This window comes from Syngnathus leptorhynchus, chromosome 11 (genome assembly GCF_054491065.1).
Source record: "Syngnathus leptorhynchus isolate UIUO chromosome 11, UIUO_Slep, whole genome shotgun sequence".
NCBI classification, from domain to species: domain Eukaryota; kingdom Metazoa; phylum Chordata; class Actinopteri; order Syngnathiformes; family Syngnathidae; genus Syngnathus; species Syngnathus leptorhynchus.
In genome coordinates, this window is record NC_141205.1 from 2,540,562 (window position 1) to 2,566,419 (window position 25,858).

General features: G+C 41.2%; 1 protein-coding gene across 3 annotated transcripts; it reads right to left on the bottom strand.

The window, feature by feature from the left end:
• Nucleotides 1-5,651: 5,651 nt before the first annotated feature.
• mst1ra (macrophage stimulating 1 receptor a) lies at nucleotides 5,652-15,144 on the bottom strand. Of its 3 annotated transcripts, none has more exons than XM_085924878.1 (21): nucleotides 15,086-15,144; nucleotides 12,928-14,213; nucleotides 10,843-11,013; nucleotides 10,649-10,768; nucleotides 10,397-10,567; nucleotides 10,155-10,321; nucleotides 9,800-9,929; nucleotides 9,591-9,727; nucleotides 9,315-9,497; nucleotides 9,112-9,211; nucleotides 8,710-8,940; nucleotides 8,479-8,625; nucleotides 8,244-8,403; nucleotides 8,084-8,173; nucleotides 7,795-8,001; nucleotides 7,644-7,724; nucleotides 7,396-7,577; nucleotides 7,157-7,266; nucleotides 6,741-6,906; nucleotides 6,073-6,209; nucleotides 5,652-6,007 (listed from the first exon to the last, which is right to left on the bottom strand). In XM_085924878.1, exons 2-21 carry the CDS (start codon nucleotides 14,143-14,145, stop codon nucleotides 5,776-5,778), a joined length of 4,140 nt encoding a protein of 1,379 aa, XP_085781004.1. In that variant the 5' UTR covers nucleotides 14,146-14,213; nucleotides 15,086-15,144; the 3' UTR covers nucleotides 5,652-5,775. The 3 variants fall into 3 exon arrangements, with proteins under 3 accessions (XP_085781004.1, XP_085781005.1, XP_085781003.1); XM_085924879.1 differs by having other exon boundaries at nucleotides 12,928-14,210; nucleotides 15,086-15,126; XM_085924877.1 differs by lacking the exon at nucleotides 15,086-15,144 and adding an exon at nucleotides 14,651-14,964.
• Between the last annotated feature and the right edge of the window lie 10,714 nt (nucleotides 15,145-25,858).

The following is a 25,858-nucleotide window of genomic DNA, read 5'->3' on the forward strand; positions in this document are numbered from 1 at the left end:
GCACTTTAATTAGATTTTTTTCGTTCACGCTCCCTAGTCTGAATCCCGAGTTTCATATGCTTGTGATTACTTAATCTCTGCCCATAAATGTAATTTATCTCTGCATTCTCCTCAGCTAATTCAGAGTTTATAAGGGCTGTCTGTCTTGGTGCTGCCGGTTAACTGCTTTATTAAACAATGAAGGCGCCTTTCAAACGTTTGCTAGGAATGCTCTTTCATGCATAGTTATTCAGTCTAAATGTGAGTATTGTTCTATTGAAATGTTTGTTTTTGTCTTGCTTAAATTGTGTTTGTTCTTACTAACCTTTTGAGGAAAAAAAAAGAAAAGAAACGGATCATAATAATATGCTTTAAGGCAGTCATCAACATGGTGCCCTAATGAGTAGCGCCTGCGGGCCTGTCTTAAAAATAACTCAGCAGCCATGGCACATTGTGATTTCCTAATGCACAGTAGTAGTTATGATTTGTGAAAAAAATATTTGCACTTTAGCAGTTTACATATTTAAGATATTTATTACTGTTATTTTGTAGTTTTTTTCCAAACTATCCTATAAATTCTCCTTTCATGGCTTCACAATACTTGTCATATACCATAACAATGTTTCAGGAGAAAAAAAACTACATTTCTTAAATAAATATGCCACTTAATTAATTAATTAATTAATCTGAAGGTTAGCATCTACACATTTTGAATATGTTTAAGCAAACCCTGAGCACAATGAGTTCCCCTAACCACACACAAATTTGCATGCATGGTTTCTTTATTGAAAAAGTGATGAAAATGCTTTGAATATAATTTTTGTTTGCAAAAACAGCTGCGATCATCACAATACAGCAGCGGGCAATAGTCGGTCATCATTCCTTCGTTCCAAAAACCTTGGTAACCCGCCTCCATCGCTTCACCCATCACCAGCAAAGTTTGCAGTGGTGAAAGATTCTATGTGTGAGTACGGAAACTGCATTTTTAAAGCCATGCGACAGCCCTGAAATTCATTCTGGTTCAGAATGTGTTGAAACCGCTCGAAGCGGAGTTACTTCCTTTGTCAGCACCCTCCTCACTGCAAGAGTGGCAAGCTCATCTTCGAGAGGTAATGGTGCAGGCATTCAAGCGTCATGTAGATCAAGTCTTCACGCTGAGCATAGATTTGGCTAAGCAATCTTCATTTTGACCAAAATGACAAAAGACAAAAATAATCATCTTCAAAGTTTTTCACATCTTATGTGATCGCTCATCTTGAAGATTTATGCGTGCACTCACATAGAATATATTTTTCATACTTTCTTGCCATGAATATGAAACTTAAAAGCTGCACAAGAAAATGTCTTGTTTGTTCTGCTGACACATCTAAAATTGCCTCAATTAAATCTAAAAGCCTGCCGGCTTCTTCTCTTTTCAGGATCTCATCATCATCATACAATGCATCGTAAAATTCCTATTGCACATTGGCCAAACTTGATGAACAAAAATGACAAGATCTCAAAAACTTGATGTGCTAGAAAATAAGGAAAACAATTCAATCACATTACAAAAACACATTTTGCTCGTATTTTATTGTTGTGTATTATTGTCTATTCAACCTGTGGAACATGCAAAAGCCAAAATTACTGAAAAGAACGACACTTTTTCTAATATTCACTTCAAGCTAAATGCGCTCTGAGCCATGAGTGTGAATACGCTCCACATGACCTGAATGGATGTCACGTTCTAGATGTATTTACACACTCATCTTACTAACATGCACATATTAAATAGATAGATTATGGAGTGTGCATAAGACAGTTTGCTAATTTTTAACCATATTTCTCTTGCCTTCCTACACACCTCTGCTATCAAATGATGGTTGCCATAGAAACAAGCGCACAAGCCACAACATGGCTTTTGGAGGACAAATACAGATCAACACAAGAGAAAGTCTCTTTTTTATTTTCCGTCTCACTTTTTTTATTTCTTCATTCGCTGTAATCATATCAACCTGATTCAAATCCAAAGTTTCTGTGATTTAACTTGTGAATTGTGTGTGTACTAAAAAAGCCATAGATCACAAATTAAATGCTCGAACAGCAAAGTGGACTGAAAAACACCTTTCTATCTCCTTTTCTCTCTGGAACCACTCAATTGTATTATTCAGTTCATTCACCAAGAAACAAATCCCATCCCATGCTCGGCTGCTTCCAAAGATGGAAGCTGGAGTGTAAATAACAACAAAACGGTCCCAGTAACAGTGCAAGTGTTCTTTTTATGGCACGTCTTATTTTTACGGCAGTAAATAAGACATTTGTGCAATTCAACTTTTGGGTTCGGAATAATAATAATTTCGAGCAAACCTTGCTGTATACTTGTTAACCCATTTGGGCCCGACAGTGACTGAAAGACGGAGAGGAGGAGTTAGCATCAACGTTAAAGGAGATGTAGTTCACATTTTGTTCACAGTTTATATGCTTTTGTCAAAATAACCCAAGGATCAAGAATTATAGCACAATTTGCACACCATTTTTTTGGTCTCGTTGAAATCGGCCATTTTGAAAAGGGTGGCCTTGTCAAACCAACCTGTTTTATGTCACACTCACAGTCTGTTGCTTGGGCAAACTAAATACGTCACAAGTTCAACATTTACCAATGTCAGCCAGGCCCAATCATTTTGCAATTAGATTAAAGAGGTCAAATGACTGCCCACAAAACAATCTTGGGCCTTTGTTGACCGTTTCCAGGAAACAACCCTCTTAAAATGCTCTAATTAAGCCTCATTTCAAGTATTACTGTGCAGCCCACTTTACAATTGTCAATTGACCGTTTTATGAGCAGAACAGGAAGGAAAAAAAAACCATCACTTTCGTACAGCCCACACAATTGGCCTTGATACTCTTTTGGAGACATCCAACGGAAAAGCTGAAATTAGACCAGATCGTCATACTATGTGTGTCGCCTGATTCATGTATTGTCTCTCGTGCCTTGCGGGCATATTGCTAAGAAGATGGATGTCCATTAACAAGTACAGTTAGTAAGGAGTGTTCCCGCTTGACAAACATTTTGACTGCTCTGCACATTTGTCTTTCAGCACACTCCCCATCTGTGAAGACGCTCACTCAGAGACCGTGTTAGAGCGAGAGAGCGAGAGAGTCGGGAACAAACATAACACTTCTCTCCATCTGTGACCTCCCAGCTCCTCCATCCACTCTGTGAATGCAAGTGCAACAATGGAGGAGTGTGACAGAGCGAGGAAGATTGCCTCGTTATTCAGGTATGTGCCAATGGGAGGCGGACTCAAGGATAGCGCATTCGAATCTGAGGGGGGGGGGGAGTGAAGCGAAGCAACGGATGCAGATGTGATCAAAGTTTTCTCCAGTCAAAAACAGAAGACATTCATCTCTTTTGCGACATAACGCCCACATACATTTGCAGGATGAAGTCAAATCCTGGATTTGTTTCGAAGTAGATTTCACATTTGAACGTAATTGCTGAAAGATCGCTGTAGTACAGTTTCATTGCGTAAGAAATCCATTGAATGGTTGCTGCAAATTTTACATTCATGCCATTAAAAAATAAAAAGGTCTGCACCACCGATGGACTTACACTTCAATGGGTAAGCATTATTAGGGTATGTTTAAGATTTCTGAATGGAAATTACATTTGGAATATTTAGTGATCTTTTAAAATCTCATGAAAGTTCTTTGCAACTTATTTGTGTATGTTTTTTTTAACTTACTGTGCATAATAATTTGGAACACTTTATTTTGAGTTTTCCAAAATTCATGGAATAATTGTGATTTTGTGTAATTAAGTATTACAGATGACGGTATGATTTTATTTATTATTTTGGAAAACAAATATTTCCTTGTCTTCTTATGTATGCCAATAATTTGATTTGGACAATTTTTAAAATCAAGACCCAGAAGCAAATCTAGTCATCATTTTTAAAAATCTTTATTTATTTTTATTTTTTTTATGTAACAGGTGCCGCACTGCAGAAAAGCATGTGCGAGGTACAGCCTCAAAGGCCGACATGATCCAGCTGTAGTCCAAATGAGGTGGATTCCTAACACAGCTACTGGACAGATGTACTGAAGTCTTCGTCAAGTGTCTGAACAAGAGAAAAGAAAAAGTAATTTCATCTACTTTGTTAAAAAAAACGTACAACAAATTGTTGCCGTGTGGTATTTACAGCATAGTGCCGTTTGTGAGTGTGTAAGTGTAAAATATTTATAAATATGTAGACTCAAAGACAACAGAATTAATATTTGAACAGGCTTTAGGGGGTTTTCTTCTATTTTTTTTTCAGCTATTGCTCATTCTGGGTTGGCCCCTGGGTCCTGCGTGTGTGTGTGTGTGTGTGCATTCTCACAAAAGTGTGTGTCTGTGTGTCGTGATTTAGATATTACTGGAGTCAGGCCAAATTCTGGTATCCTCAAAGCCGTCACGTTTCATTCAGGGGAAAAAAAATATTCCATTGAGTGGCAAAAGTTTGCAAGTGTTTGCAAAGCTAGTGAATGTTGATTTTTAGTCTGGCTTTGTTCAAAGTTGCAAACGCTCACAAAAACATTCTCCAGATGTTCGCCAAACTTTCTTTTTACAACCACTCAAACTGTTGATAAATATCTGGTGACGATTCAACAATGGCTTTTGTTAATAATTCCAAAGATGAATTGTGCAGACAGTAAAAGCAATTGTGGATGCAACCCTTAATCCCCAAGCCACTGAATTACATCGCCATTGAATAGTCTACACTATTAAAACCCATTTCTGAAATCGATTTTGAGTTGCAGCAGCAGAATTTTCACTTTGTTTATTCAAGACTCAAGAGAGACAATACTAAAAAAATGTACAACAATGTTATTTACAATTGAACCTTTACTGTGTAGGACATGATTGTGAGTTGGGTAGAAGGGAAGAGAATGCAGTAAGAAGGGGCAAATCCAGCCTAGTTTGCCTGGAAATAGTTCTTAACTTGAAAAATTAGCCTTGAAAGTCATTATTACAATAAAAAGACACAATGGTGAGTTGTCCAGCGGTTTAGCAGATTTTGCATGCTTGGGGGGTGTTTGTGTAACACCTTTATTGTAACGTTGACGTAGTGAGGCGCATCACTGCGGCAGCATCACAGCAGTAACGGCAAAAGACGATCTCAGGTGCCCTCTAGAGCCAATTAAAGATACTGCCCCATCCTCAGGCGTCACACCACTACAAATAGACTGAGTTCATCTTCATCCAGTGGACTGGTTTTCACATGTACTAGATATGATCTCTCCATATTCTTAACGATATCCACAAAAGTTGTTCCCTGAGTTTAAGGTAGTTAATGCCACCATGCTTTCACAACTGATTTGAAATGCAATGCCGAGACTCAAGTTTACATTCATTTGGCCTTACTTGTATTTCACATCTGTTTTTTTGTTTTTTATTTCAAGCTCTATTTTGTCTCAGGATTATTTGTTGTAACAGGATGTGGAATTTTCACAGTCTCACAAATCATTTGCTGGATTTATACTGCACGTCTAAGAGGCTTATTCCATGTTTTTTTTGTAATGTCAGACAGAATAATTAAATGGTAAAATGGTCATTTAAAAGATCATAAAAAAACTAAAAGGTCAAAGGTTAAGTCTGAGAGGACGCCAATATTTTAGCTACTAATTTAAATCATGCAGCGTAAATCCAGTCTTAGTCCTTAGCACATACAGTGTCTTTTAATCTCGATAACACATGATAAATAAACAAACTCCCTATAAGTCTCTGTAATTCCGGAGAACTGTATTGTGTGTTCTTATCAGTCTTAAAGGTCCTTAGCTGCCATCTTGACCGCTCGTGTCCGACTCCGAGCCCTCGGCCTCGTCGGCCGACGCAGTCAGTGGGGGGTAAGCTCTGGCCTGGTCTAAATTGACATAGTTGACCTTCAGGTTGATGTAGTGCTCTCCCGTGAGACAGGACAGTATGTGCTGCACGTCCCCGACCAAACTGTGGAACGTGGGCCTACATTCGGGCTCCGGGTCCCAACATGCCAGCATGATGGAATAACTGTGGAATGAAAGCGTTAGAGGTAATTGTGCAACATCTTGAGGTCATTTGGAAGAGCGTCTTACAGAGTATCAGGGCAATACTGGGGCTGAGGTAGCCGGCGGCCCCTTAGTAAATAGTGTGTGATGTCATAGGGGTCCACTTCTGGGTATGGACTTGCTCCCCTGGTCAGCAGCTCCCACATCAACACGCCATAGGACCACTGGAAGAGATGTCATAAAAACCAGCATCCAGTGCTTTCTTAATTATTTTTTGTAAATTCATGGATGAGGGTTGAGCCCAAGTGTGTCCCAATTCTGAGGTTCCAGATTTAAATCTTAGCTTCGTCTTTTCGGTGTAGTTTTTGGCTTTCCTGTTTGCGTGTTCTTTGATTAATCTGCCCTCCTTTCATATTGCGATAACGTGTGTTAGGTGAATTAAAGACTTTAAATACATTTTCTTTGCGTGTGAAAGTGAGTGGGACTGGCTGTATCTTTATGTGCCATCTCACTGAGGTAAGCTTCAGCTCATCCCTGACCTGAATACATTTGTTTAGCATTGTAAAGATTTTTTTTCAATGTGTTTTTGTTAGATTGGGTAACAATAAAAATCAAACAAAACAAAAACAATATAAAAATATACTCATATGTAAAATCAAATCAAATCAATAGAAATATTTATGAATACCACACTCAGAGTGTCAATCAAGCCTGAGCATGTGTGATGAGGGAACTCAGGCGTCTCGTCTACTCACCACATCCGATTTGGTGGTGAACTTCTGTGTCTGCAAGCTCTCGATGGCCATCCACTTGACCGGTAACTTTGCCGTCTTGCAGTCTTGAATACTGTAGTACTCCTTGTCGTAAATGTCACGCGCCATGCCGAAGTCTGCCACCTTGACGGTGAAGGTCTCATCCAGCCTTTGGAGTGAGCAAAGACAACATAGGAGAAGTTAAAAAATGTCTGGAAGATGCACAAAATGATCAGTCTCAGAGACCAAATACTCGGACAACATTTGATAACTTTTATACTGTGAGTTTATTACGCCTTTTGGACTGATAATCTGACTGATAACAAACTGCCATTTTTTTTTTAAATTACTTTGCAAGTGAGCAAACTATCAAATATTTACTATCCCTAATGTTTGTGCAATCTAGGCTTCAAACTCACATGCAGTTCCGTGCAGCCAGGTCTCTGTGCACAAATTTCTTTTGCGCTAAATACTGCATCCCCTTGGCAACCTGCAGTCCAAAACCTATGAGGTCTTTAACGGTTGGATTCTGTGTAAGACAAATGTAAATGTCAGAGTGCACTTATCCAATAATAGAAAACATAAACAAACTCCCACAGGTTTGCAGAGCAAACATTGACAGTCTAAGGTCCCAGGAGGTTTGATTGTGAAACGTTACCCTCTGTGGCGAGCGGATAAAATGCCGAACGTCGCCATGTTTCATGTACGGCAACACCACCAGGGGGAGCCCTTCTTTGGGTAGCGTGATGCCGAGCAGAGACAGAATGTTGGGATGGTGAAAGCCCTTCATGATGATTCCCTCTCGGAGAAATTGATCCACTTCCTTTAGATCGGTGATTCCTGTCGACACGTTAAAGTCTTAGAAAAAAATGATCGTTAACATATCGTATAACCCTGTTTACATACGATTCAGTGATTTCACAGCACAATGGATCTCTTGCTTATTGCTGTCCTTCAGATATCCATGATACACAGTTCCAAAGTGACCTTCATGAAAAGGAAAACAAATAAGAGGGATCACTTTGAAGAGCTTTTTTTAAACCCCAATTGCCGTTACCTTTGCCAATGCTTTGGCTATCTTCAATTCTGAGCATCTCGGCAGGGATAAGGACATCCTTGACCTCGTCCAGCAGGTCGGAGCTGAGGCTGATCATTGAGACGCTGGAGCGCGGAATCAGCGGAACAGCGAGATGGTCATAGCTGGCGGCGTACAGCGGACCTTGAAAGGCCATTCCACCAGAAGCGGACGTTTGGTTGGAATCCACTGAAACACACACAGATGGAGGAAAGTTGTCAGGAGGAATTTGAACCCAAACTCAATCACTAGCTGCTGGCTTTTCTCTTACCACGCCTGTAGTCGCCTGTCGGGGACATTTCCCCGTGGCTGCCCATCCGGCTTATGGAAAACCTGGTGCTTAAACGATTTTCGATGATAGCTGAAAGCACAACGATGAAACGCTCAACGAAGAAATGATGTCAAATGCGTAACAAATACCGAAGCCTCACCTCGCTTCTTTTTTCTCAGATGAATCATAACAAATGCGATACCGGCACCCAACACCAAGGCGAAGATTACACCCAGCACGATGGCCGCGATGACTGAATCGGCATTGTCGTCCTCATAGAGGACAGTGCCCACGTTGTGGGGTTCGCCGTTCACTGAGACCTACAATGTTAGATAGAATCGAGTCATCAGCTACAAAATGCTTATGTCCGTGCGTTGATAGTATTACTATCCCACCCTGACAGGCAATCCCTCGATGGGGATCACTTGGGCCTTAGGAATCCTGCAGGTCAGCTCATTCATCAGAACCTGGACGTTACAGTCCATGTCCCCAATTGTCATGCTGATCTTCATGCACTGGTCCACCATGTTCAGTTTGTTGTGCTGGTTTGAACGTGATATTTACAGATTGGTTATTATACGGTTACCGTGCTGGGTGGGCGCAGTCACGTAACTGCGCAAACATACATGCAGCGAAACTTCAGTCTGTCCCGGTGTGAGGACCAATACGTTGTCTTCGTGTTCAAACGGGATGATTTCGGCATCGGGGTGGTAGTTGAAGAGTCTCCTCCACAAGTTTTCCATGCCGTCCATGTGAATGAAAAGCTCCCCTGTGTCCGACCTGTCTTCTGACACATCGAACGGAAAAGCGGGAGCCTGGCACGTCATGTGGGTAGTGTTCTTTGTACCGTTACATTCCTGAAAGGAAATGATCACGTTTAATAGACAAGAGCCACACCAAAGCCAAAAAAGTGTGAGGTCCTATTCATCATTGCTTGAAGTTAAATGATCTGATTCATCGATGAATCGACAAAATAATTGACGCATTAATCGATGACTAAATTAATCGTTCGTTGCAGCCCTACTTACCAGTTTGTGAGGTTCCAATGGGGAGTTTTTGGAAGTGTACTGAAGCACAGTTTTGTGAGCAGAGTCAAGATTCTGACCCGTAATCACTAACTTGGAGCCACTGAAAGACAACATCAATAAACAAATGAACAACAATTAGCTTTACAGGCTATAGATACCGTGATGTGCATTGTATCACTTCTCATCAGTTCATTCCGTTGTACCTGCTGAAACTGCAATGAGGATACACCGACGACACAATAGGGTTTTTCTTGTAGACAAACGTCTTAGCGGTAGTGACCTCTAACTTGTCGATGACCACTTTGACAGGAACATGGCCAATGTTTGTGGCAGCCGCTGTGAGGCACACAATTGAAGACAATGTCCCACTCTCTTCCAGAGGAACACTGGACACAATCATTACACATTACACCAATCGTTTTAACCTTACGACTATGATGATATTGATGGCTTAGATCCTGCAGTCCTCTTTTGCTTACCCTTGAATGTGACACATTTTGTCCGCGATGAAAGCTTCCCTCTGCATACCGGAATCAAGGTTCCGGCCAGTCAGTGTGACAAGCGTACCGCCAAAAACAGGGCCATGCTCGGGTTTGATTTGAGTTATACTGGGCTCCTGATAAGACACATGAGAATTCCTTTCATCCCAATCACTGACCTTCTATTGAATAATTTTTAGTCGTCTCACCACAACAGAGAAGCCAGACACCCGAGAAGTGCCTTCGATGGAGTACTCGCCCCTCGTGTTCCCCTCGCGCACTTCCAGAGTTATTGTCAGGTTATGGTTTGACACTTTTTCCTTCAGCTTGCATACGAGCCTGCATTGGAAAAGTATAGTGTGACTTAAGTCAAAGAGGGAGAATCCAAAGATTCTATAGACTGGGTACAATGAAATCTCAAGACAATGCGGTCATTCTGTAATGTGCAACCTAGTCTCAGAAAGCTTGGTCTAAGGTTACACTACGTTGTGACGCTGCTTTCCTGGAATAGCAGGTGATGTTTATTCCATTGATTTTTTTTTTTTTTGCATGTATGGTACTCACACTTGGCTCCTGCTTTTGTCAGGCAGGACAGCACACAAGGTCCCTGAGCCCACAGTGACTGTGTGGGTGACACCGTTGTTGATGGGCGGTCTCTGAGGAGATTGAAACTCTCTCCCGCAAAGCGTCAGCTCGGTTTCCCCGCCAGCCGGTGCCGTTTTGGGGAAAAACTACAGATACAAAACAATCAAACCCAACTGAGAACTCCGGGAGGTGTCGTCAACGCTCTCATTGTTTTGCGCTACCTCTGTTATGACTGGCGCACAAGAATCCTTATTCCACAGCGAGGCGCACTCATTTTGTCTCGAGCACATTCCCGAGCACCAGCCGCAGTTCATGAAGCGCGGAGACATCAAACACATGGAGCATGTCACAAAATGCTTGCAGCCTGGTCCAATGATAGGCACCCTGTACAACTGGATAGGGGACAGTGCGAGACATGGAGAAGAGAAACTACAACCATCATCCATCCATGATGGACGGTGCAAAAATATTACCTGATTTTCAGCCACGAAAAGAAGCCAGTCATCATTGACGACAGTTGCTGTCCGAGATATTGGCATCTCTCCAAGTGAATAGTTAGCAAAAACAAAGGGTGTGTCAATTGTAAGAATGACCTAAAAGCACAAAGAAAGGTATCAATTAGTACAAGGATTCAAACAAAGTCACTGTCAAATATGAAGTTATCCACCTGGAGGATTCTTCCATCTGAAGTCCCTAAATGCCCAAGAGTTTGTCTCCCACTGATGGTAACCAAGATGGACGTGAAGAGGACATTCCTCATCTTTCGGTTGAAGAGGTCTATTCGGTAGTATGGTTTGGAAACCAGCGTGGGTTTGTCTGTGCATGTGGTGTTGCCAGACTGGGACAAACACAAAGAGAGACAAATGACTTTTTGCCCATATTAAATTTCCCTCCTTAGACTATTTTATGATGTAATCCTCTTTGGCAAATTTTCAATTTGATCCAATGTCTCGCAACCTTCAAGCTATGTTCCTGACAGTGTTCTTCATTGATTTCACATATTTGCTCTTGTTTGTTGTGTTCATTTACAGATTCAACCTGCCTTTCAATTTCCTGTTTTGACCTTTGGGGGACTTGAGGCCCATCTACCACAACCACGGTAGTACTTTTCACTTATTTACGTTTGTCAGTACGTTTCCCTCGGTCTTGCGCCAACATTCACATACATTTGTGTATCCATTTAAAGAGGAAGTGTTCCAGCCGCAGTCAAGCGTGCCATAAAAACTCATGGACACACTCATCATGTTGACTGAGTGTCCCATAGCAAGTGGACCTTTGAAGCTTTCCCACATAAACAGAGAATTAAAAAAGAATGACAGTTAGAAACATGTAAACATTTGAAGCCGTCCAAACAAGTTCTAGCATGGGACTCTTTTGGTCGTCTCTCCACCGTGATAACATTTTTGAAGGGATTAACTTGCACTATTTGAAACTCTTGAATTGAACATCACATGTATCCTGGAATATTTTCCATCGTCCTCCAATTTCCTGTTTGAGAGCAGTCCCTCCCTCCCTTGAAATTCCACCTTATTATCAGTAGGATTTATTACACGTTTGTTGGCAGGCATTCCCGTCTGTGTACACACTGCTGCTCAAAGGACACGGGTTGAACTCCATAAAAAAAGGAAAGACCGCACCTTCAGGCCAAACCTCTGCTTGGAGATTAGATGGCGAGCTGGCCACTTTACTTTGCATGTTCCCGCAAATTTAGGACAACGGTTTTTATATCTGGTGTCTGTCCCGTCTGGTGTTTGTTGAGAAAAACCAGAGAGCTTGCTAATGTGACTCATGCACCTCTCTCAGGCTTGTCATTTGCCTCGTAGTCTTTCACACACCTTCATTTGTTTCTCTTTCGAAATTTACTGCATGTAATTTACACTTAATGGCTACAAGTTTACAGTCTAATGCTATTCAGCACCATGACGTTGCTAAATGGGACTTACTACAGAAAATGTACTTTTTAATTTATATTTTACAAATCTCTGGAGTGAAATCACCCAATCATATAAGTATATTGGCGGGTGCCTATTTAGCGTGACTGAATCACTCAGAATTTTACAGGATTGTGAAAATCAGTTTGGCTTATTTACACAATACCATCCCTCACAGAGTTTCTCAACTTCCAGGTTTGATTATTATAAATCAGATTATTATTCAGAACTGTGGTGTTGGAAGCGTCAATTTATAATTGATGCTTGGTGATGAAGTGTTTCCTTCACAAGTGAAAATGCAACTGAGTGATTTTTGTGGTTCATTCTCGCGTTTTTATTTTTTAATCACCATCATGCTGATGAAAGCTTTTCCCGCTTCGGGACACACTGAAGTAGTTGGGTGAGTTTACCGTAATCTTCTCAAACCAAAAACTCTTGAGACCCAGTTGAAAAATCTGTGTGCACATTGTCCCTATGCTTGCATAGAGTAAACGCAAATCCCACACAGGACAGCCAGAACCGAGATTTGAACCCCAGTGTTGTCCTATTATGTCATATTTACATGGAAAATCTGGCACGACTAAGGCTGGATTTACACAGTTCAAGGGTCAGTGTTCCAATTTTTTTTGCGCTCAGTTGGCACAATGAGAATATGAATCGTGGCGGTGTAGAGCGGAAAAGAGACGATTTTTCGCAGGAAGTTGTTGACATGACTCATGTTTTGTATGAATGGACGTTAAATGTTTTGGTCATGCTAACTTCACTTGTGGTCAAGAACTGGTAACTTCCCGTCTTGGCCTTACTACCGCAGAAATACTCACCTCATGTGGGCATTTCTCACACGTCTGAAAGTGACACAGTCCTCTGGATAACTGTTCTGGTCCGGATCTGCAGCAGTCCTCCACGCCTGTGTCAATTTTGCTGTTGACGTCGCTCAAAGAAAAGGCGCACAGGGCTGAGTTCTTTTGGGGTTCTCCCTGCAGGTTCACCTGGGCAAAGACACCATACAGGATGTCCTCTGTCTCGTCCACCCTCAGCTCCAGGGCCAGATCCTTTCCCGCGCGACCAAAGTGGGCCGCCATGAGTCCGTTGTATACGACATCCCTGTACGGCTCCCTTCGCCGCCTCTTGGGCTCGTATCTGCACTCTAGAACCAGCTCACGGTACGTCCATACTTCGTGAGTCTCCACGGGTAGCCGCCCTAATCGGGTCTGAAAGGCCGAATCACCTTTGGAGGGGTTCTCCCTCTGCAGGGATAGGAAGTACACAAACTCCCGTGTGGAGAAGCTGTAGATGTAATCGATGCCGTACGAGTCCCTCAAATGGGGCAGCACCGTCAGGCCTTCCATCACCATTTGAAATCCGTCTTCGGTAGAGAGCGGTCTCACCACAGACACCGACTTACGGGGGAACTTCTGGACCACTTTGTCATTAACAGAGGCCGCCACGAAGAAGTACGATGTGGCCGCCTGTTCTACAATCGTGACCTTGGTGCCCAACGGACTGGCCAGACAGTCCGGACAGTAAGAGGGAGAATTTTGATTTTTTTTGTATAAACACTGAGGTTCTGGCGGCAAGAGCTCAAAGTCGATGAAGAAACAGATGCCGTGTTGGGTACTGCCGCATACGTACAAGTAGGGCAGTATAGCCACCGCCGCATCCAAGAGTAGAACCTCGTTATCCGTATCCACCGGCTCGCTGGGATCTACTTCGATGTCGCACAAGTGACAGGTTTGACACTCCGGACTCCCAATCGGCCCCGTTTTCACCTCCCACACTTTGCTCAGCTCGTCATCCACCGCCTCCACAATGTTCCGCGAGGCAATATAAACCTCAGGGTTGAGCGGGTTGGCTACCACGTTCTGTATGGGATGCTCCGTTTGGAAACGCAGCACCGTGTATTTGACAGAGAAGTCCACCTGACTGCGCAGACCGGGAGGGCACGTACGCTCTCCTGGGGAAATGTCGGCTCGTATCCACGTGGAAAGTGTCAGCAGGGTGGCCGCCCACGCCAACATCTCTGCGGCACGGCCCCTCATGTTCGGTGGGGGCTACGTAGAAGAGGCCCCTTTGGACTTTAATGCCATTCTTGAGGAGTGGAGCTCTGCTGGAGGACAGGTTGAGATTTTATACGCAATGCATTTCCTCTTTCGGTACCCTAAACATTCATCCATCCAGTGTCTATAATCCATTTGTCAACAATAAGACCAAAAAAAAGAATCAAATAAAGTGCATCTCTGAAGTAATTTCTTTTTCACCAAAAAATCAAAACCATCCATTAATTTTTCACATGATTTTTCCTCAGAGTGACGGGTGAGGTGGAGCCTATCTCAGATGACTTTTGGCAACAGAAGCGGTGCATACTCTGGAATACTCATCGGATGACGTCAAATAAATCATAAAAATTGATGGGAGGTGCCGGGGCGAGTCTATGCCCAAGTAAATGTTTCATATTTGCATTATTCAACCATTACTTGATTTTCTCCACATGAGTCTTATGAAGTGTTTCAATGACGGGGACATGCGTGAAACTTCAGTACTTACTATAGTTATTCACATGAAATTTGAGCATCCATTATGTAAATGCAGCCAAATCGAGAAGAGAGGAGAAGATATCAGGTAGTGTTCTCCATGTAACTGGAAATGCACTGACGCATGAATGTGAAGGCGGCCTGAAAAAAAGTAGAGCTAAATTGTTCGAGACAAGCCATGACTTGCTTTGACAGTGTGATCATCAGCAACCATGGTGACTCTCGGGTCACAACCAAAAGCTGCATTTTATTAACACGGGGCAAATGCCAGCAAGTTGTTGTTAACGACAACCTTAAGGCTTGACTATGTCACATTGGGTATACTTTTAAAATGTGAAAGTACAATTAAAGTCATTGTAAAATTGCATAATATTGTCTGATCATGACCAATCTGTTTAAAATTCAGTTTTAAAATAAAACATTAAAAAGTAAATGAGTTGAGGCTCACCTGACAGAGGATGTCTGGGAATGTACGTACTGTATAGTCTGAGCAGAGTTCAAGCTGCCACGCAACTTCAAGCGTGTCAAGCATGCTGTAGTGATGGGAATAAAAACTGGATGTTTACTTTGTTAACCTTCAAAATAAAATAAGACAAGGTGTACACAAACTTTGTTTGGCCACAATTTATTAAGTATCTATCCAACAATGTACAGAACATTGCATAGCTGTTATGGAATTTTTTTTTAAATTGCTACTTCAAAAGCTAAAGCTACTTCAAAAATTCCTCGTATTTTTTATTGCTAGACTGATGTTAAAATGTTAAGTAAAACAAAAAATTGTTTCTGTTCCAATTGTTAAAATATTAATGAAAATAATCCCAAAATAAATGTTAAATATCATCAATAATACTATAATAATAATTTATTAAAACATGTAAAAATACATGTTATTTGCATTTGTAAAATATTAATACATTAATTTAATTCAAATATTGTTAAAATATTAAATATGAGATAAAACATTGAAATCATGAAAAAAGAATATGCAACATGATTTCATTCTTGCTCGAATGTAGATTTATTGATCATTTTCGCGACACCCATTTAAAAAGTGTCAGAAACATCTATGATGTTCATTCAGAAATGTACAAAATGAGATTTATTATGAAAGTTGCTGACTGGAAACACTTTGCTCACTATTTCACTTTATTTGATCATTGTGTGTGCTAGTGTGTATGGGTGTGTGTGTATGAGTGTATGTGTGTATTGCCCAGAGTCAGGCCGCACCCACAGTGGAAACAAAACACAATTGCACAACCTGAAAACCAGCAGACATCCTCATGGTTTCGTCATGTGTGTCATACGTTGATGTAACGTGTTTCCTGTCAGATTTTTCCTATATATATACATTTGCTATTATTAGGGAAATAGTGGATGCTCCTCAAACACCTTTTATGTCCATACTTGTTTAGCCAAAAAGGCAAGATGAGTAATGATCCCTTTCACTTTTTTGTCAGGAAGGAATGGCAAGAATGTCTTCCTTCTCACAAACCCCGCCCGTAGAAACAGACAAGAGTGTACACATGAACAAATATTCTGAGTTATTAATGGAGATGGAAGATGATTGGTATGGCCATGGGAGTACTGTATTGATTAGTGATGTGGTTGATGAAGTAATTCATGACTGGCATTGTGATTTTTTTTCTCTGTATAGGAAAAATACAGATGATGACTTTAATATATTCTTTAAGGCATTGGATTATTCATGCCCCAATATGCATTTCCGCATAGTTAAAAAGTTAAACATTAACTCAATGAATATAAAGTTCACCCATTTGGCTGGAAGTACAAAGCCCAAAAGCAGTGACGTTATTAGTCATTGCGTCCACTTCAACTTTACCTAGTGTCCTTTTAAAAGCTGCCAAAGTTTTTTTTTCCTTAAAGAAAATACATGCATGGATGTTCCCTGTTATGACTGACCAGTCCAGAGTGGATCCCACTTCTCTCACCAGCATCAGTTGCGATAGACTTGAGCTCCCCTTTGACACTAATAAGGACAATTAAGCGTTATAGAAAATTGACGGAAGCGTGTTGTTACCTGCGATTTATTTATAAGGCTAATGGTGGCGGGATGATGTGACGGGACATTCCGCATCTGCTGTTTTTAAATATACGACAGCACCCCCTCGTGGTTTACAAATGCAAGTGGTTATAATTGTCACCAGCAGATGGCGCAAAAACCCATGATGTGTGATTACTGAGAAAATTGCAGAAATGATGTAATACACAGTTGATGCACCAGAGGGCAGTATATTGGCACAAATCACATCTTTGTGCAGCTACGGACGTCACTTGTTCAATCACAGCGGTAGTAGGGTCGATTAAGGTGATTTCTGTCTGCTATATTGGAGTTACCCACTGTGCATAACCTTTTTATCGTTGCGAAAATGGTTTCCACTCGTGAGGATTCTGATTCATGAATCCTTTTTTAATTTTCTTTTGGCTTTTTTTTTGATGCTACAAACAGGAATTGTATGAGGAAATGGAACGTTTGGTAACAGGAATAGCACCACAAGTAAATAGGTGTGTTTATAAAATAATGAAATGATTATTAATTAAAATATTGTTAAGCACTGTAAAAATACATGACCACAATAAAAATGTTTAAATGTGATTTTGTAATAATTTGAAGTATAATCATAGTTACTACTATATAAAATAAGAAAATTAAAAACTACAATCAAATTATTTTCAATGTATGACAATTTGTTTGACACGTTGAGTTCATTTGAACCATGTTATGCTCTTTTCATGGCTTTGTCATTCTGTATCCTCGCTCATGTCTTCATGGGGGAACATAAAGCAGAAGAGAAGGATTTTAACGCACTCACAGCCTCACTCGTCCATCACTTTTATCACCGTCGGTACATTCTCGTTGGGGCCTTTAATCCTGTTAGTAGTTGAGAAGCGGTGTGATGCTTTTTAGTTGTGAAATAACGCGCCACCATCCTCCAGGCTGCTTCTTCTTCCCCTCTCTGTGGAGATGTAGGAAGAGAGCTTCTTATGTGCCTAGCAGGTGGGCTGGAGACACATCAAAGCTCTCGCTACATGTGGAATGTCACCTTCAAGTGTCTGGATAGATGCTTGACAAATCCTGCCAGACATCAACCAATTAAGGAGTGAAAAGCAGGACATGACTGAGCAAAGGTCAGAGGGTTCAAAATCCTTTCATTACAGCAAGTGGTGTTTTTTCTCTCTGGCGACAATTGCATTGACCTTGACCTTGAAGAAAACATATTTCTACATTTTTGTTTTTAAGATTTTTTTTCCACTCATAATTTTAATAATGACATTGTTGTGGAAATGTAGTTTTTAAAAAATAAATAAAAATGAATCGCACATTTTTAAAAATTATACATGAACACACACGCACATAGACAGATCAATTAAGAGATTGCATGGACAAGATGGAGGGTGAGGTGCAGTGTAGGATATCAAATGTATGGCTAATGCATTCTGTGCAGAATATGAGCTTCACCATCGAGGGAATTATCGACAAATTTTGAGATGGGGGGTAGGGAGCTGATGATATCTTTCACCTCCCGCCTGCCATTTCCTTCCTCCGCTGTACTGTGATACCCACATTCTCCTTGCAATGAACATCAGATGTTGAATTTCCCCTCAATGAATATTTCTCAACAAGGCTAAAAAATGACATTACTCCAGAAAATGGCTGATGCTGCCCTTATTTGGCCATGAGCATACATTAGAGCAGTCACACTTGATAGTAGCTGTAAAAGGTACAAGGGCAATTTCACTATCAATTCCACTCCCAAGGCCTTCCTCCCCCATCTTTACTCCCACCTTGTCCTTGCCCCACTGTAATGAAGACACCGTGCGTGCCACTGGGATTCATGCTATTGATTCTGGATGGATGGATGGATGGATGGATGGACGGATGGACGGATGGAGTAGAATAGACAGAAGTGAACATCCAAACTCCCCAATGCCTCACCTTGTATCGGATCTACTGTGCACAAAAAAATATTGATTTCCTACCCTGACAAAGGAACCCAGGGGGGCTCATATGATCACAAGGATTACACACATCCACAGACGCACATTCACACTCATGTCAAATCCCCATCTCAAAGAAGAGCCAAAGCCCCTCCACCTCCTGTATGTACACACATGCGCGCACACGCACACACCAATCGTCTAGATGGATTTGTACATTGTACTTGCCATTTTTCCTCAGACGTGAAAGTGTGTGTGTGTGTGCTGACTGTGAGATTTGAGGTGTAATGAATACATTGTCTGGGCTTGTGGGGGCTGCTCTGTATTCAGCTCAAGCATATCTCAGCTCCTTGATAAAAATGCATTACTTGCACGGCTACGTGGGGGGTTTACAGTGCTGTATATGGAGTTTGTGTGTTTTTAATATTAATAATAATATTTTGCTGCATGAGTGCACAACAGTAATAAATGGAGCCCTCCGGAAAAATCATTAGAGGTGTAATTGCTTCCACGTCCACTTGTCACTGGGGTTTTGATGTCTAATTACACTAGGCCTTCGCTGGAAGAAAAAAAAAAGACAAGCAAACAAAAGCTGGTACAGTACGCTGTGTTTCCACTGCACAACATTCTTTTCTTGCTCTGTCTCTCTTTTCAAGAATACTGCAATAAGATTTTTTTTATCCACTCAACAGAGCTAGTATTTATACTACTTTTATTTTGTTGCAATATATTCAGTAGTTAAATAATATGAAATATAAATATGTTTATTTTATATGCCTCTGTTTGTTAGTATATATTTATTTAATCAATTATGATTTTATTGTTGGTATTTTTTAATTCTGTTTATTCTGTATTTCATAATTTGTTAAAATTTACATTTATATGTAGCATAATATGGAAGTTTCACACAAACAACAAACGATACACTCATTCATCTCCACCTGAGTCCTTCAACACGATACGTGCGTGCACACACACACATATAACATATAAGCACTGAAGTCTGTGCTGAGCACTGAGCTGCTTATTGGAGCGTGATGTCACACCAGAGGACGCAAATAAACACTTGAAATTTAACATGGATGAGGAAGTTCGGAACATGTTAACTTTATTTTGGACGTGTGCCGCTCTCACAAATAATTAACAAAGCCCCAGTAAACATGAAAATGTCATCTTTAAAAATGTATTCGCTGTCATGCTGTTCCACTCCAGTCCTACAGGGTATGCTAGTGATCACACACCCTGTGACCTCCTCAAGCAGCCTGAGGTGCTCACTTACAGTCATTGCTAATTGCACTAGTTGGTATTTTAACACGAAATGGCATCACCCCCTTGTTGCAAACCTCGCGGGCTCTTGGTAGTCCGCTTGTGCAGTGAGTCAGGAAATGTGTGTCATTTCTTCCGGGCCACATAATTGAATGATGTCGTCCACCACCGCCATCGGCGACCATCTGCAACAACTGCAAATTCAGCTCATCTGAGCCAAACCACAAACAGAAAACACAGTGGGAGCCAATGTCTATTTTTAGCATCAATCGTACTGGTGGACTGTAACCATAAACTTGCAACATAAACCTTTAAAAAATTTAGTTTGAATCACTCACAAATTTTCATTATTCATAGTCAGGCTTTGCTCCCTAATCCCTGTGAGTCCTCTTGTAGTTCCAAAATTTAGAGCACTGCTACTTGTTTCCTGCTAATTCGTCAACATACTTTGCAAATAAGGTCAAGCAAAATAATATTGTCTTGCTCCACCTGTTTACTGTGATTATAAATGTACACAAAATGATACTTTTCATCATTGTTCTGAATTGGTGCTGGAGAGACTCATTGAGAAGCTAAATTTAGCAACGTTGCGTGTGTCTATGGGGTGACTGTGTGTGTTCCTGCAAATGTGCATCTACAACGCATTCCTGTATCAGTCCTTGTGTGTGGGTTGTGGAATCAGTGGCCCCCTTGGGGGTCTGGTCACAGGCTGTCCAACTGGTTTTAGTGGGCAGTTGCTCCTGGGCGTCTCAGAATAACACCGTGGTGGTTGTTTGCAGCAGACGGAGCCCCACGTTGTTGACCCCTGGAAGGGATCGTAACATGATTTCACATTCATTATGATCACGATTTGCTATATTTCACTTAGTACTTGCTCTGGCCAATGAGACCATTCATTGTCGGCCATCACATCAAAAGATTAGTTACAATACAGGCTTTGTAATTGATTAATCAAGAAGAAGATGGAGAAGTGACTTTTTCTAAGTCAGTCTTTTACCAACACACATGGGTTGGTCACCAGCAGGGCTTTGCAATGACATTTTATTTGGGGGCGCTCACTGTAGCGCCCTTTAATTGCCAAGCCACAAGCAGCTGCAAGCGCTTTCAGCTTCCAAATGCACGTTTCATTTTGGGACATGTTTTTAGGGGAGGGACTTAATCACAGGGTACTTTTACTGTATCTTGCATCTACATTGGTTTTGTCTCATTTGTATGCTAACCACTGTATTTAAATCACAATCAAACCTATTAGGATGAAGCTAGTAGCTGTGCAGATGTTTTTGGAGTTGGTACTAAGAACCTCTGCTTTTGTTATTTATAACCGATTCAAACAATTCCAGTATGTGGATCACTTATATTGCATGTTTCACTTCAACCCAAGATGAACTTGAATCAGGACGAAGATGAGTACAAAGTCAGTAGAATGAAAACATGCCAAAACCTTGCCCTTAAATAGACTCAGCTGTCACGGGTGGAATGGAGCAGGGCGACCAAGTGCAGCTTGGACCAGGGTTTATTGGAGAACGCAAACTAACAGACTCGGCAAACTGACATGACTCTTTGCATCCATTGCAGCCTGGTGATCCTGAAAGGGGGATCCTTCCATCTGTGGTCCCTTCTCAAGGTTTCTCATTTTTCCCCTTGTAGGGTTTTTTTGAGTTTTTCCTTGCCCTTTTGGGAGCCTAAGATCAGGGGATGCTTTGAGAATTATTGTCAATTGATTGTCTATGTGAAGCCCTTTGAGACTGCTTGTGATTTAGGGCTATACAAATAAACTTGACTTGACTTGACTTGACTTAACAAAACGATAACATGACTGACTGACCGAAACAGACTTGAAAATGACAGGAACCAAAAAGACATGAAGACAACAACATTACGACATCAGGAACCAAAAACACATCAAGACATCAAAACAGCATCGATCCGACAGGACTTATATACACGACAGGTAACAAGAGGCAGGTGAGAATAATCGAACCGATCATGGGCACACAGGAGGGGAGGGGCAAGCACAGAGATAGAAACCATGACAACAGACAAAGTGGAACGACGGGACGAGACGTGACCTCAGCCAATCAGTGTGGACATTTTTAATTCCAACTAACTACATATCTTTTGCCAAAGTTGATTTTTGAAAAAAGCCTCTGCAGCCTCTTCTGCCACACTAGTGCGCAGTATCTCCAGGACCTCATTTAGCTGTGACGCACAAGCTCACACACACGCACACACACACGACAACAACACTGCTGTTCATCCTCAGGGGAAGTGCTGAGTGTCTCATCTTATCCCATCATACTCCTACTTCTCCTCCTCTTCCTCGGCCTAAAAGGAAGAGTAGTGATGTTTCGACTTTCTTGTCCCACTGCTGCTTCCTAAAACGTAGCGGAAAGGAGAGATATGTTTGAAGAAAACAAAATGGGTTATCTAAGGCTGACAACAATGTATGTTTCAGTCAAGTAATACAGCAGAAGATGATGTCTGGTGTCTGTGAAAATGGTGTCACATTTTCAAAAAGTCGAGAATGGATGATGTTCGAGTAGATTGCATTCACTATGCAGTTTTCATTTTCGCGCAAGCTTTCAGGAAATATTAAAGCCAAACGTTGCAGTTTGCCAACTCAGCTGTCCTAATTTAGTTCATCTGAATTAGCATGAAAGTACATTTTAATTCACTCGCCTCAGATATTATTTAAAATTCTCAGGGGATGATGATTAGCTGACCTGGTGAGGAAAGATAGGAAGTCGAAGCAGATTCACGCTGAAAGTGAGTGTAGGCATCAAGTCACGCATTTCACATTCATTTAATTCTTCAGCTATTATGATTACAGGGATGCTGTCTAAAGCGAGAAACTTGGCCTATAATGGAAAAAATGGCAGACAAAAAATCTCCGTCCATGAAAAACTGATTCAATCGTCCTAAGTGTCTGACGTCAAGGATGACGATTGGAGTCAAAGATGACTTGTGTTGAGTAACGGGATGAGGCGTTAAATAACAGTGCGTGTAAATTTGTGTGTGTGTGTTGGGGGGGGGGGGATCAAAAGTGAGATTTGTTCTTAATCTGGATTAATGATGGAAAGCAGCCCCCATTTTGGACCACTCTTATGAGTTAATGAAAACCATGGCAAGGACATTGGCACCCTGTGGCGACCACTATGTGTGTGCATTTGTGCGTGTGTGTGTGTTAGCCTATTTCATAAGAGCAACACTCTACAGCGATACAGTCATGCCACATAATTCAGTGAAGAGGGAACTGAAGAGCTTCATGACAAATCATGGGCTTGTTAGCCAGTAAGTGTCTGTTATATCACGGCAGTCATAACGTGACAATTCATCCAAACGTCAACACAACAATTTTTCAAAATGTACCACCCTGCGAGTAAGCTGTAAGCAAATTCCTCGCATTTGTATAAGGTGAGCTGATGGGGGTGATGTTTACTGAACTGAACTGTACGACCAAAATAAAGCATGTAATTATATTTTGTAATGTAAGTTCTACATTGTCTAATGCTTCGAAAGTGCATACGCACACAATTGAGCAGCATGGTGACCTATTTAACAAAGCAGGAGGGCTGTCAGAGGCAACATCTGCAAAAAAATGCTTCTGCTTTTGCTTCCCAACACGTTTTGTTCAGACACTGCAGCAATGGCAGCGTTATGAATGCATTTTGCCTGCATAACACAATGCAGTGGCATTAATATTGTCCCATGCGGCATATTTGACTGTGTGCTCCGTACCAAGTCCATCGCTGCGTACATCAGCAGAACAAGTGTGTGAGACTGGATCACCGGCCAGATGTTAAATCCAGCAGTAATTCGCCCCAGTTTTAACTCTTTATCTCCTGCGCCAATCTGGTTTTGTTGAGTGGGTTTAGGAAGAATATATATACAGTACGAATGTGTGTGTGTGTGTGTGTGTTTGTGTGTGTGCAGCTGCTACCTCGCGCTAAGCTAATATGGGTATTTTTGTCTCTTGTCTGGCGTCCAAGTTTGCAAACTCCCTTGCTATAAGCGTGAGAATCCAACAGAAAGTAAACAAAGTTGTTGATACGCAGTTTAGCCGAGCTTTATTGATGTAATGCTCATTTGAAGGTAGCGCACTTTTGCACTTTCTGATTTGTTGTTTTTGCACGGTTTACAGTAATCATTATTGTTTTTATTCATTTACTGCTAACTCTGTGAATATGCAATGAGCCATTCTGAGCTGAATCTGAAAAGTCTAATTTGACGTTGAATTTAATGGCTAATTTTAACGCTTCTCTGTTGAAGTCACGACAAATTCCTACCTAAACAGGTCCACACAATCCTGATTATGGCGTGTACACAAATCCTATCGTGTTGGTGGGGTCGGGGTGGTGTTTATGTGCAATGCTTCGGCATGCCGCCATTGAAGAGCACTCATGTTTCCTGTAGGAAAAAAAGCAATGCTGAGTGATGATGATTCCTTACTTCTTCTCTGTAGTCTTCATGCTGACCGATTATAAAAAGTGAAACGCGAGCGCATTCCAGCACCGGGGTCAAGGCGGAGCTGGTGTGGGTGCACAGCAACAAAGGATCATTGAAAGATGAGTGGCGTGGTTTGGGGGAAAATGAGAGCATGCACGACTTTATAGCGCAATATACGGGCATGCATTGCGTAATCACCCTCCCAAGGAACATATTTATGTTTTATCTTCCTTGCAAGTTCTGTAACAAGACACATTATTACCGTTTTATGTCCGAGACGATGAATCGTTCGAATAGTTCGATTTCTGTCTTTTTGTGAGTGTGTGAGCTATTTTCTTGGTGGGTGCATATTGTTTTGCTCCTTCACCTGCAACATATTTACGACACCCCCGTTTTATTAAGTGGACAATATTGGCGCTATTAGAACTTGTCTATGAAGATGACGTCGTTTTATTTATTGTTTTTTAATGATTGTTACAACATTTTCTATTACGTTTTAAGATGTAATCCTATATACATAGTAGTTTATGTGCAAAAATGTAAGTCTTGGCCTGTGTGAGAGCGACAGCTGACAAGTCGAGGGTGGAAGGGGAGGAGGGGTAAGGAAGGAAGGGGGGGGGGACATGCAAACTCAATGTCCAGACAGTCCGCTGCTGGGATCCCGGGGGAAACTGAATTAGATGAAACGACGGCACTACTCTTGCAGCTGTTGGTCTCGCTCTTCAACACATGCACACCCATGAATGCAAACTCCTCTTTCCGTCTGGTCACAGTTATTATCTACAAGAAAAATCAAAAAATGTTCACGGCAAAACTGGAATTGGGAGATTGCAGATTGGCAGAATGCTCTCACTTGTCCGTATATTTTGTATAAATAAACATGACAAAATAGATATAAAGGCAAAGAAGAAAAGGTCATCTTTGCTCTATTATGTTGGAATTGTCAAAAAAATGGATGGCATGCTGCAGGCTGATTAAAATTAGAGCCTCGGGACATTTGTATTGAAAAATAAATTGTGTGCGTGTGGAAGCAATGGAAGAGAAGGAAAACAAGGAAAGGCCATTTTTGCAGTTTGATATTGAAATAGTCACTGCAGTGCTTGGTATGCTGCTGTTAGGAAGGAGATCAAGATGGAAATGACATGTGTGCGTAAAGTATGTTAATAACATCAACTCTGCTTCATCCCTACAACTGCAACAAGCAAAGCTTTGTTTGCATGAATTCATTTTGACAAGCATGTGCGATATCATCAGAGTGGAGCCGAGAAATTCGTGACAAAGCCTATTTTTCTTTTTTTTTTGCCCTGCAGGCACACAAATGTTGATGCGCTCAGAAGCATTTTGCACAGTCTTGTTTTACTTCTTGAAGATGCTGTCTGGATCCTGCTCCATATTTAGAAATAAATTTAGAGCGCAGCCGACAAATCGGCTCAGTCAACTTTTTAGTCATGTGTTATTTTCATTTCAGTAATTTCTAGATAATAATAGTACATCATTTGTATCTGATTTGATTAATAGCCTTATGTACGTGTGTCTTCATACATCAGCTCTC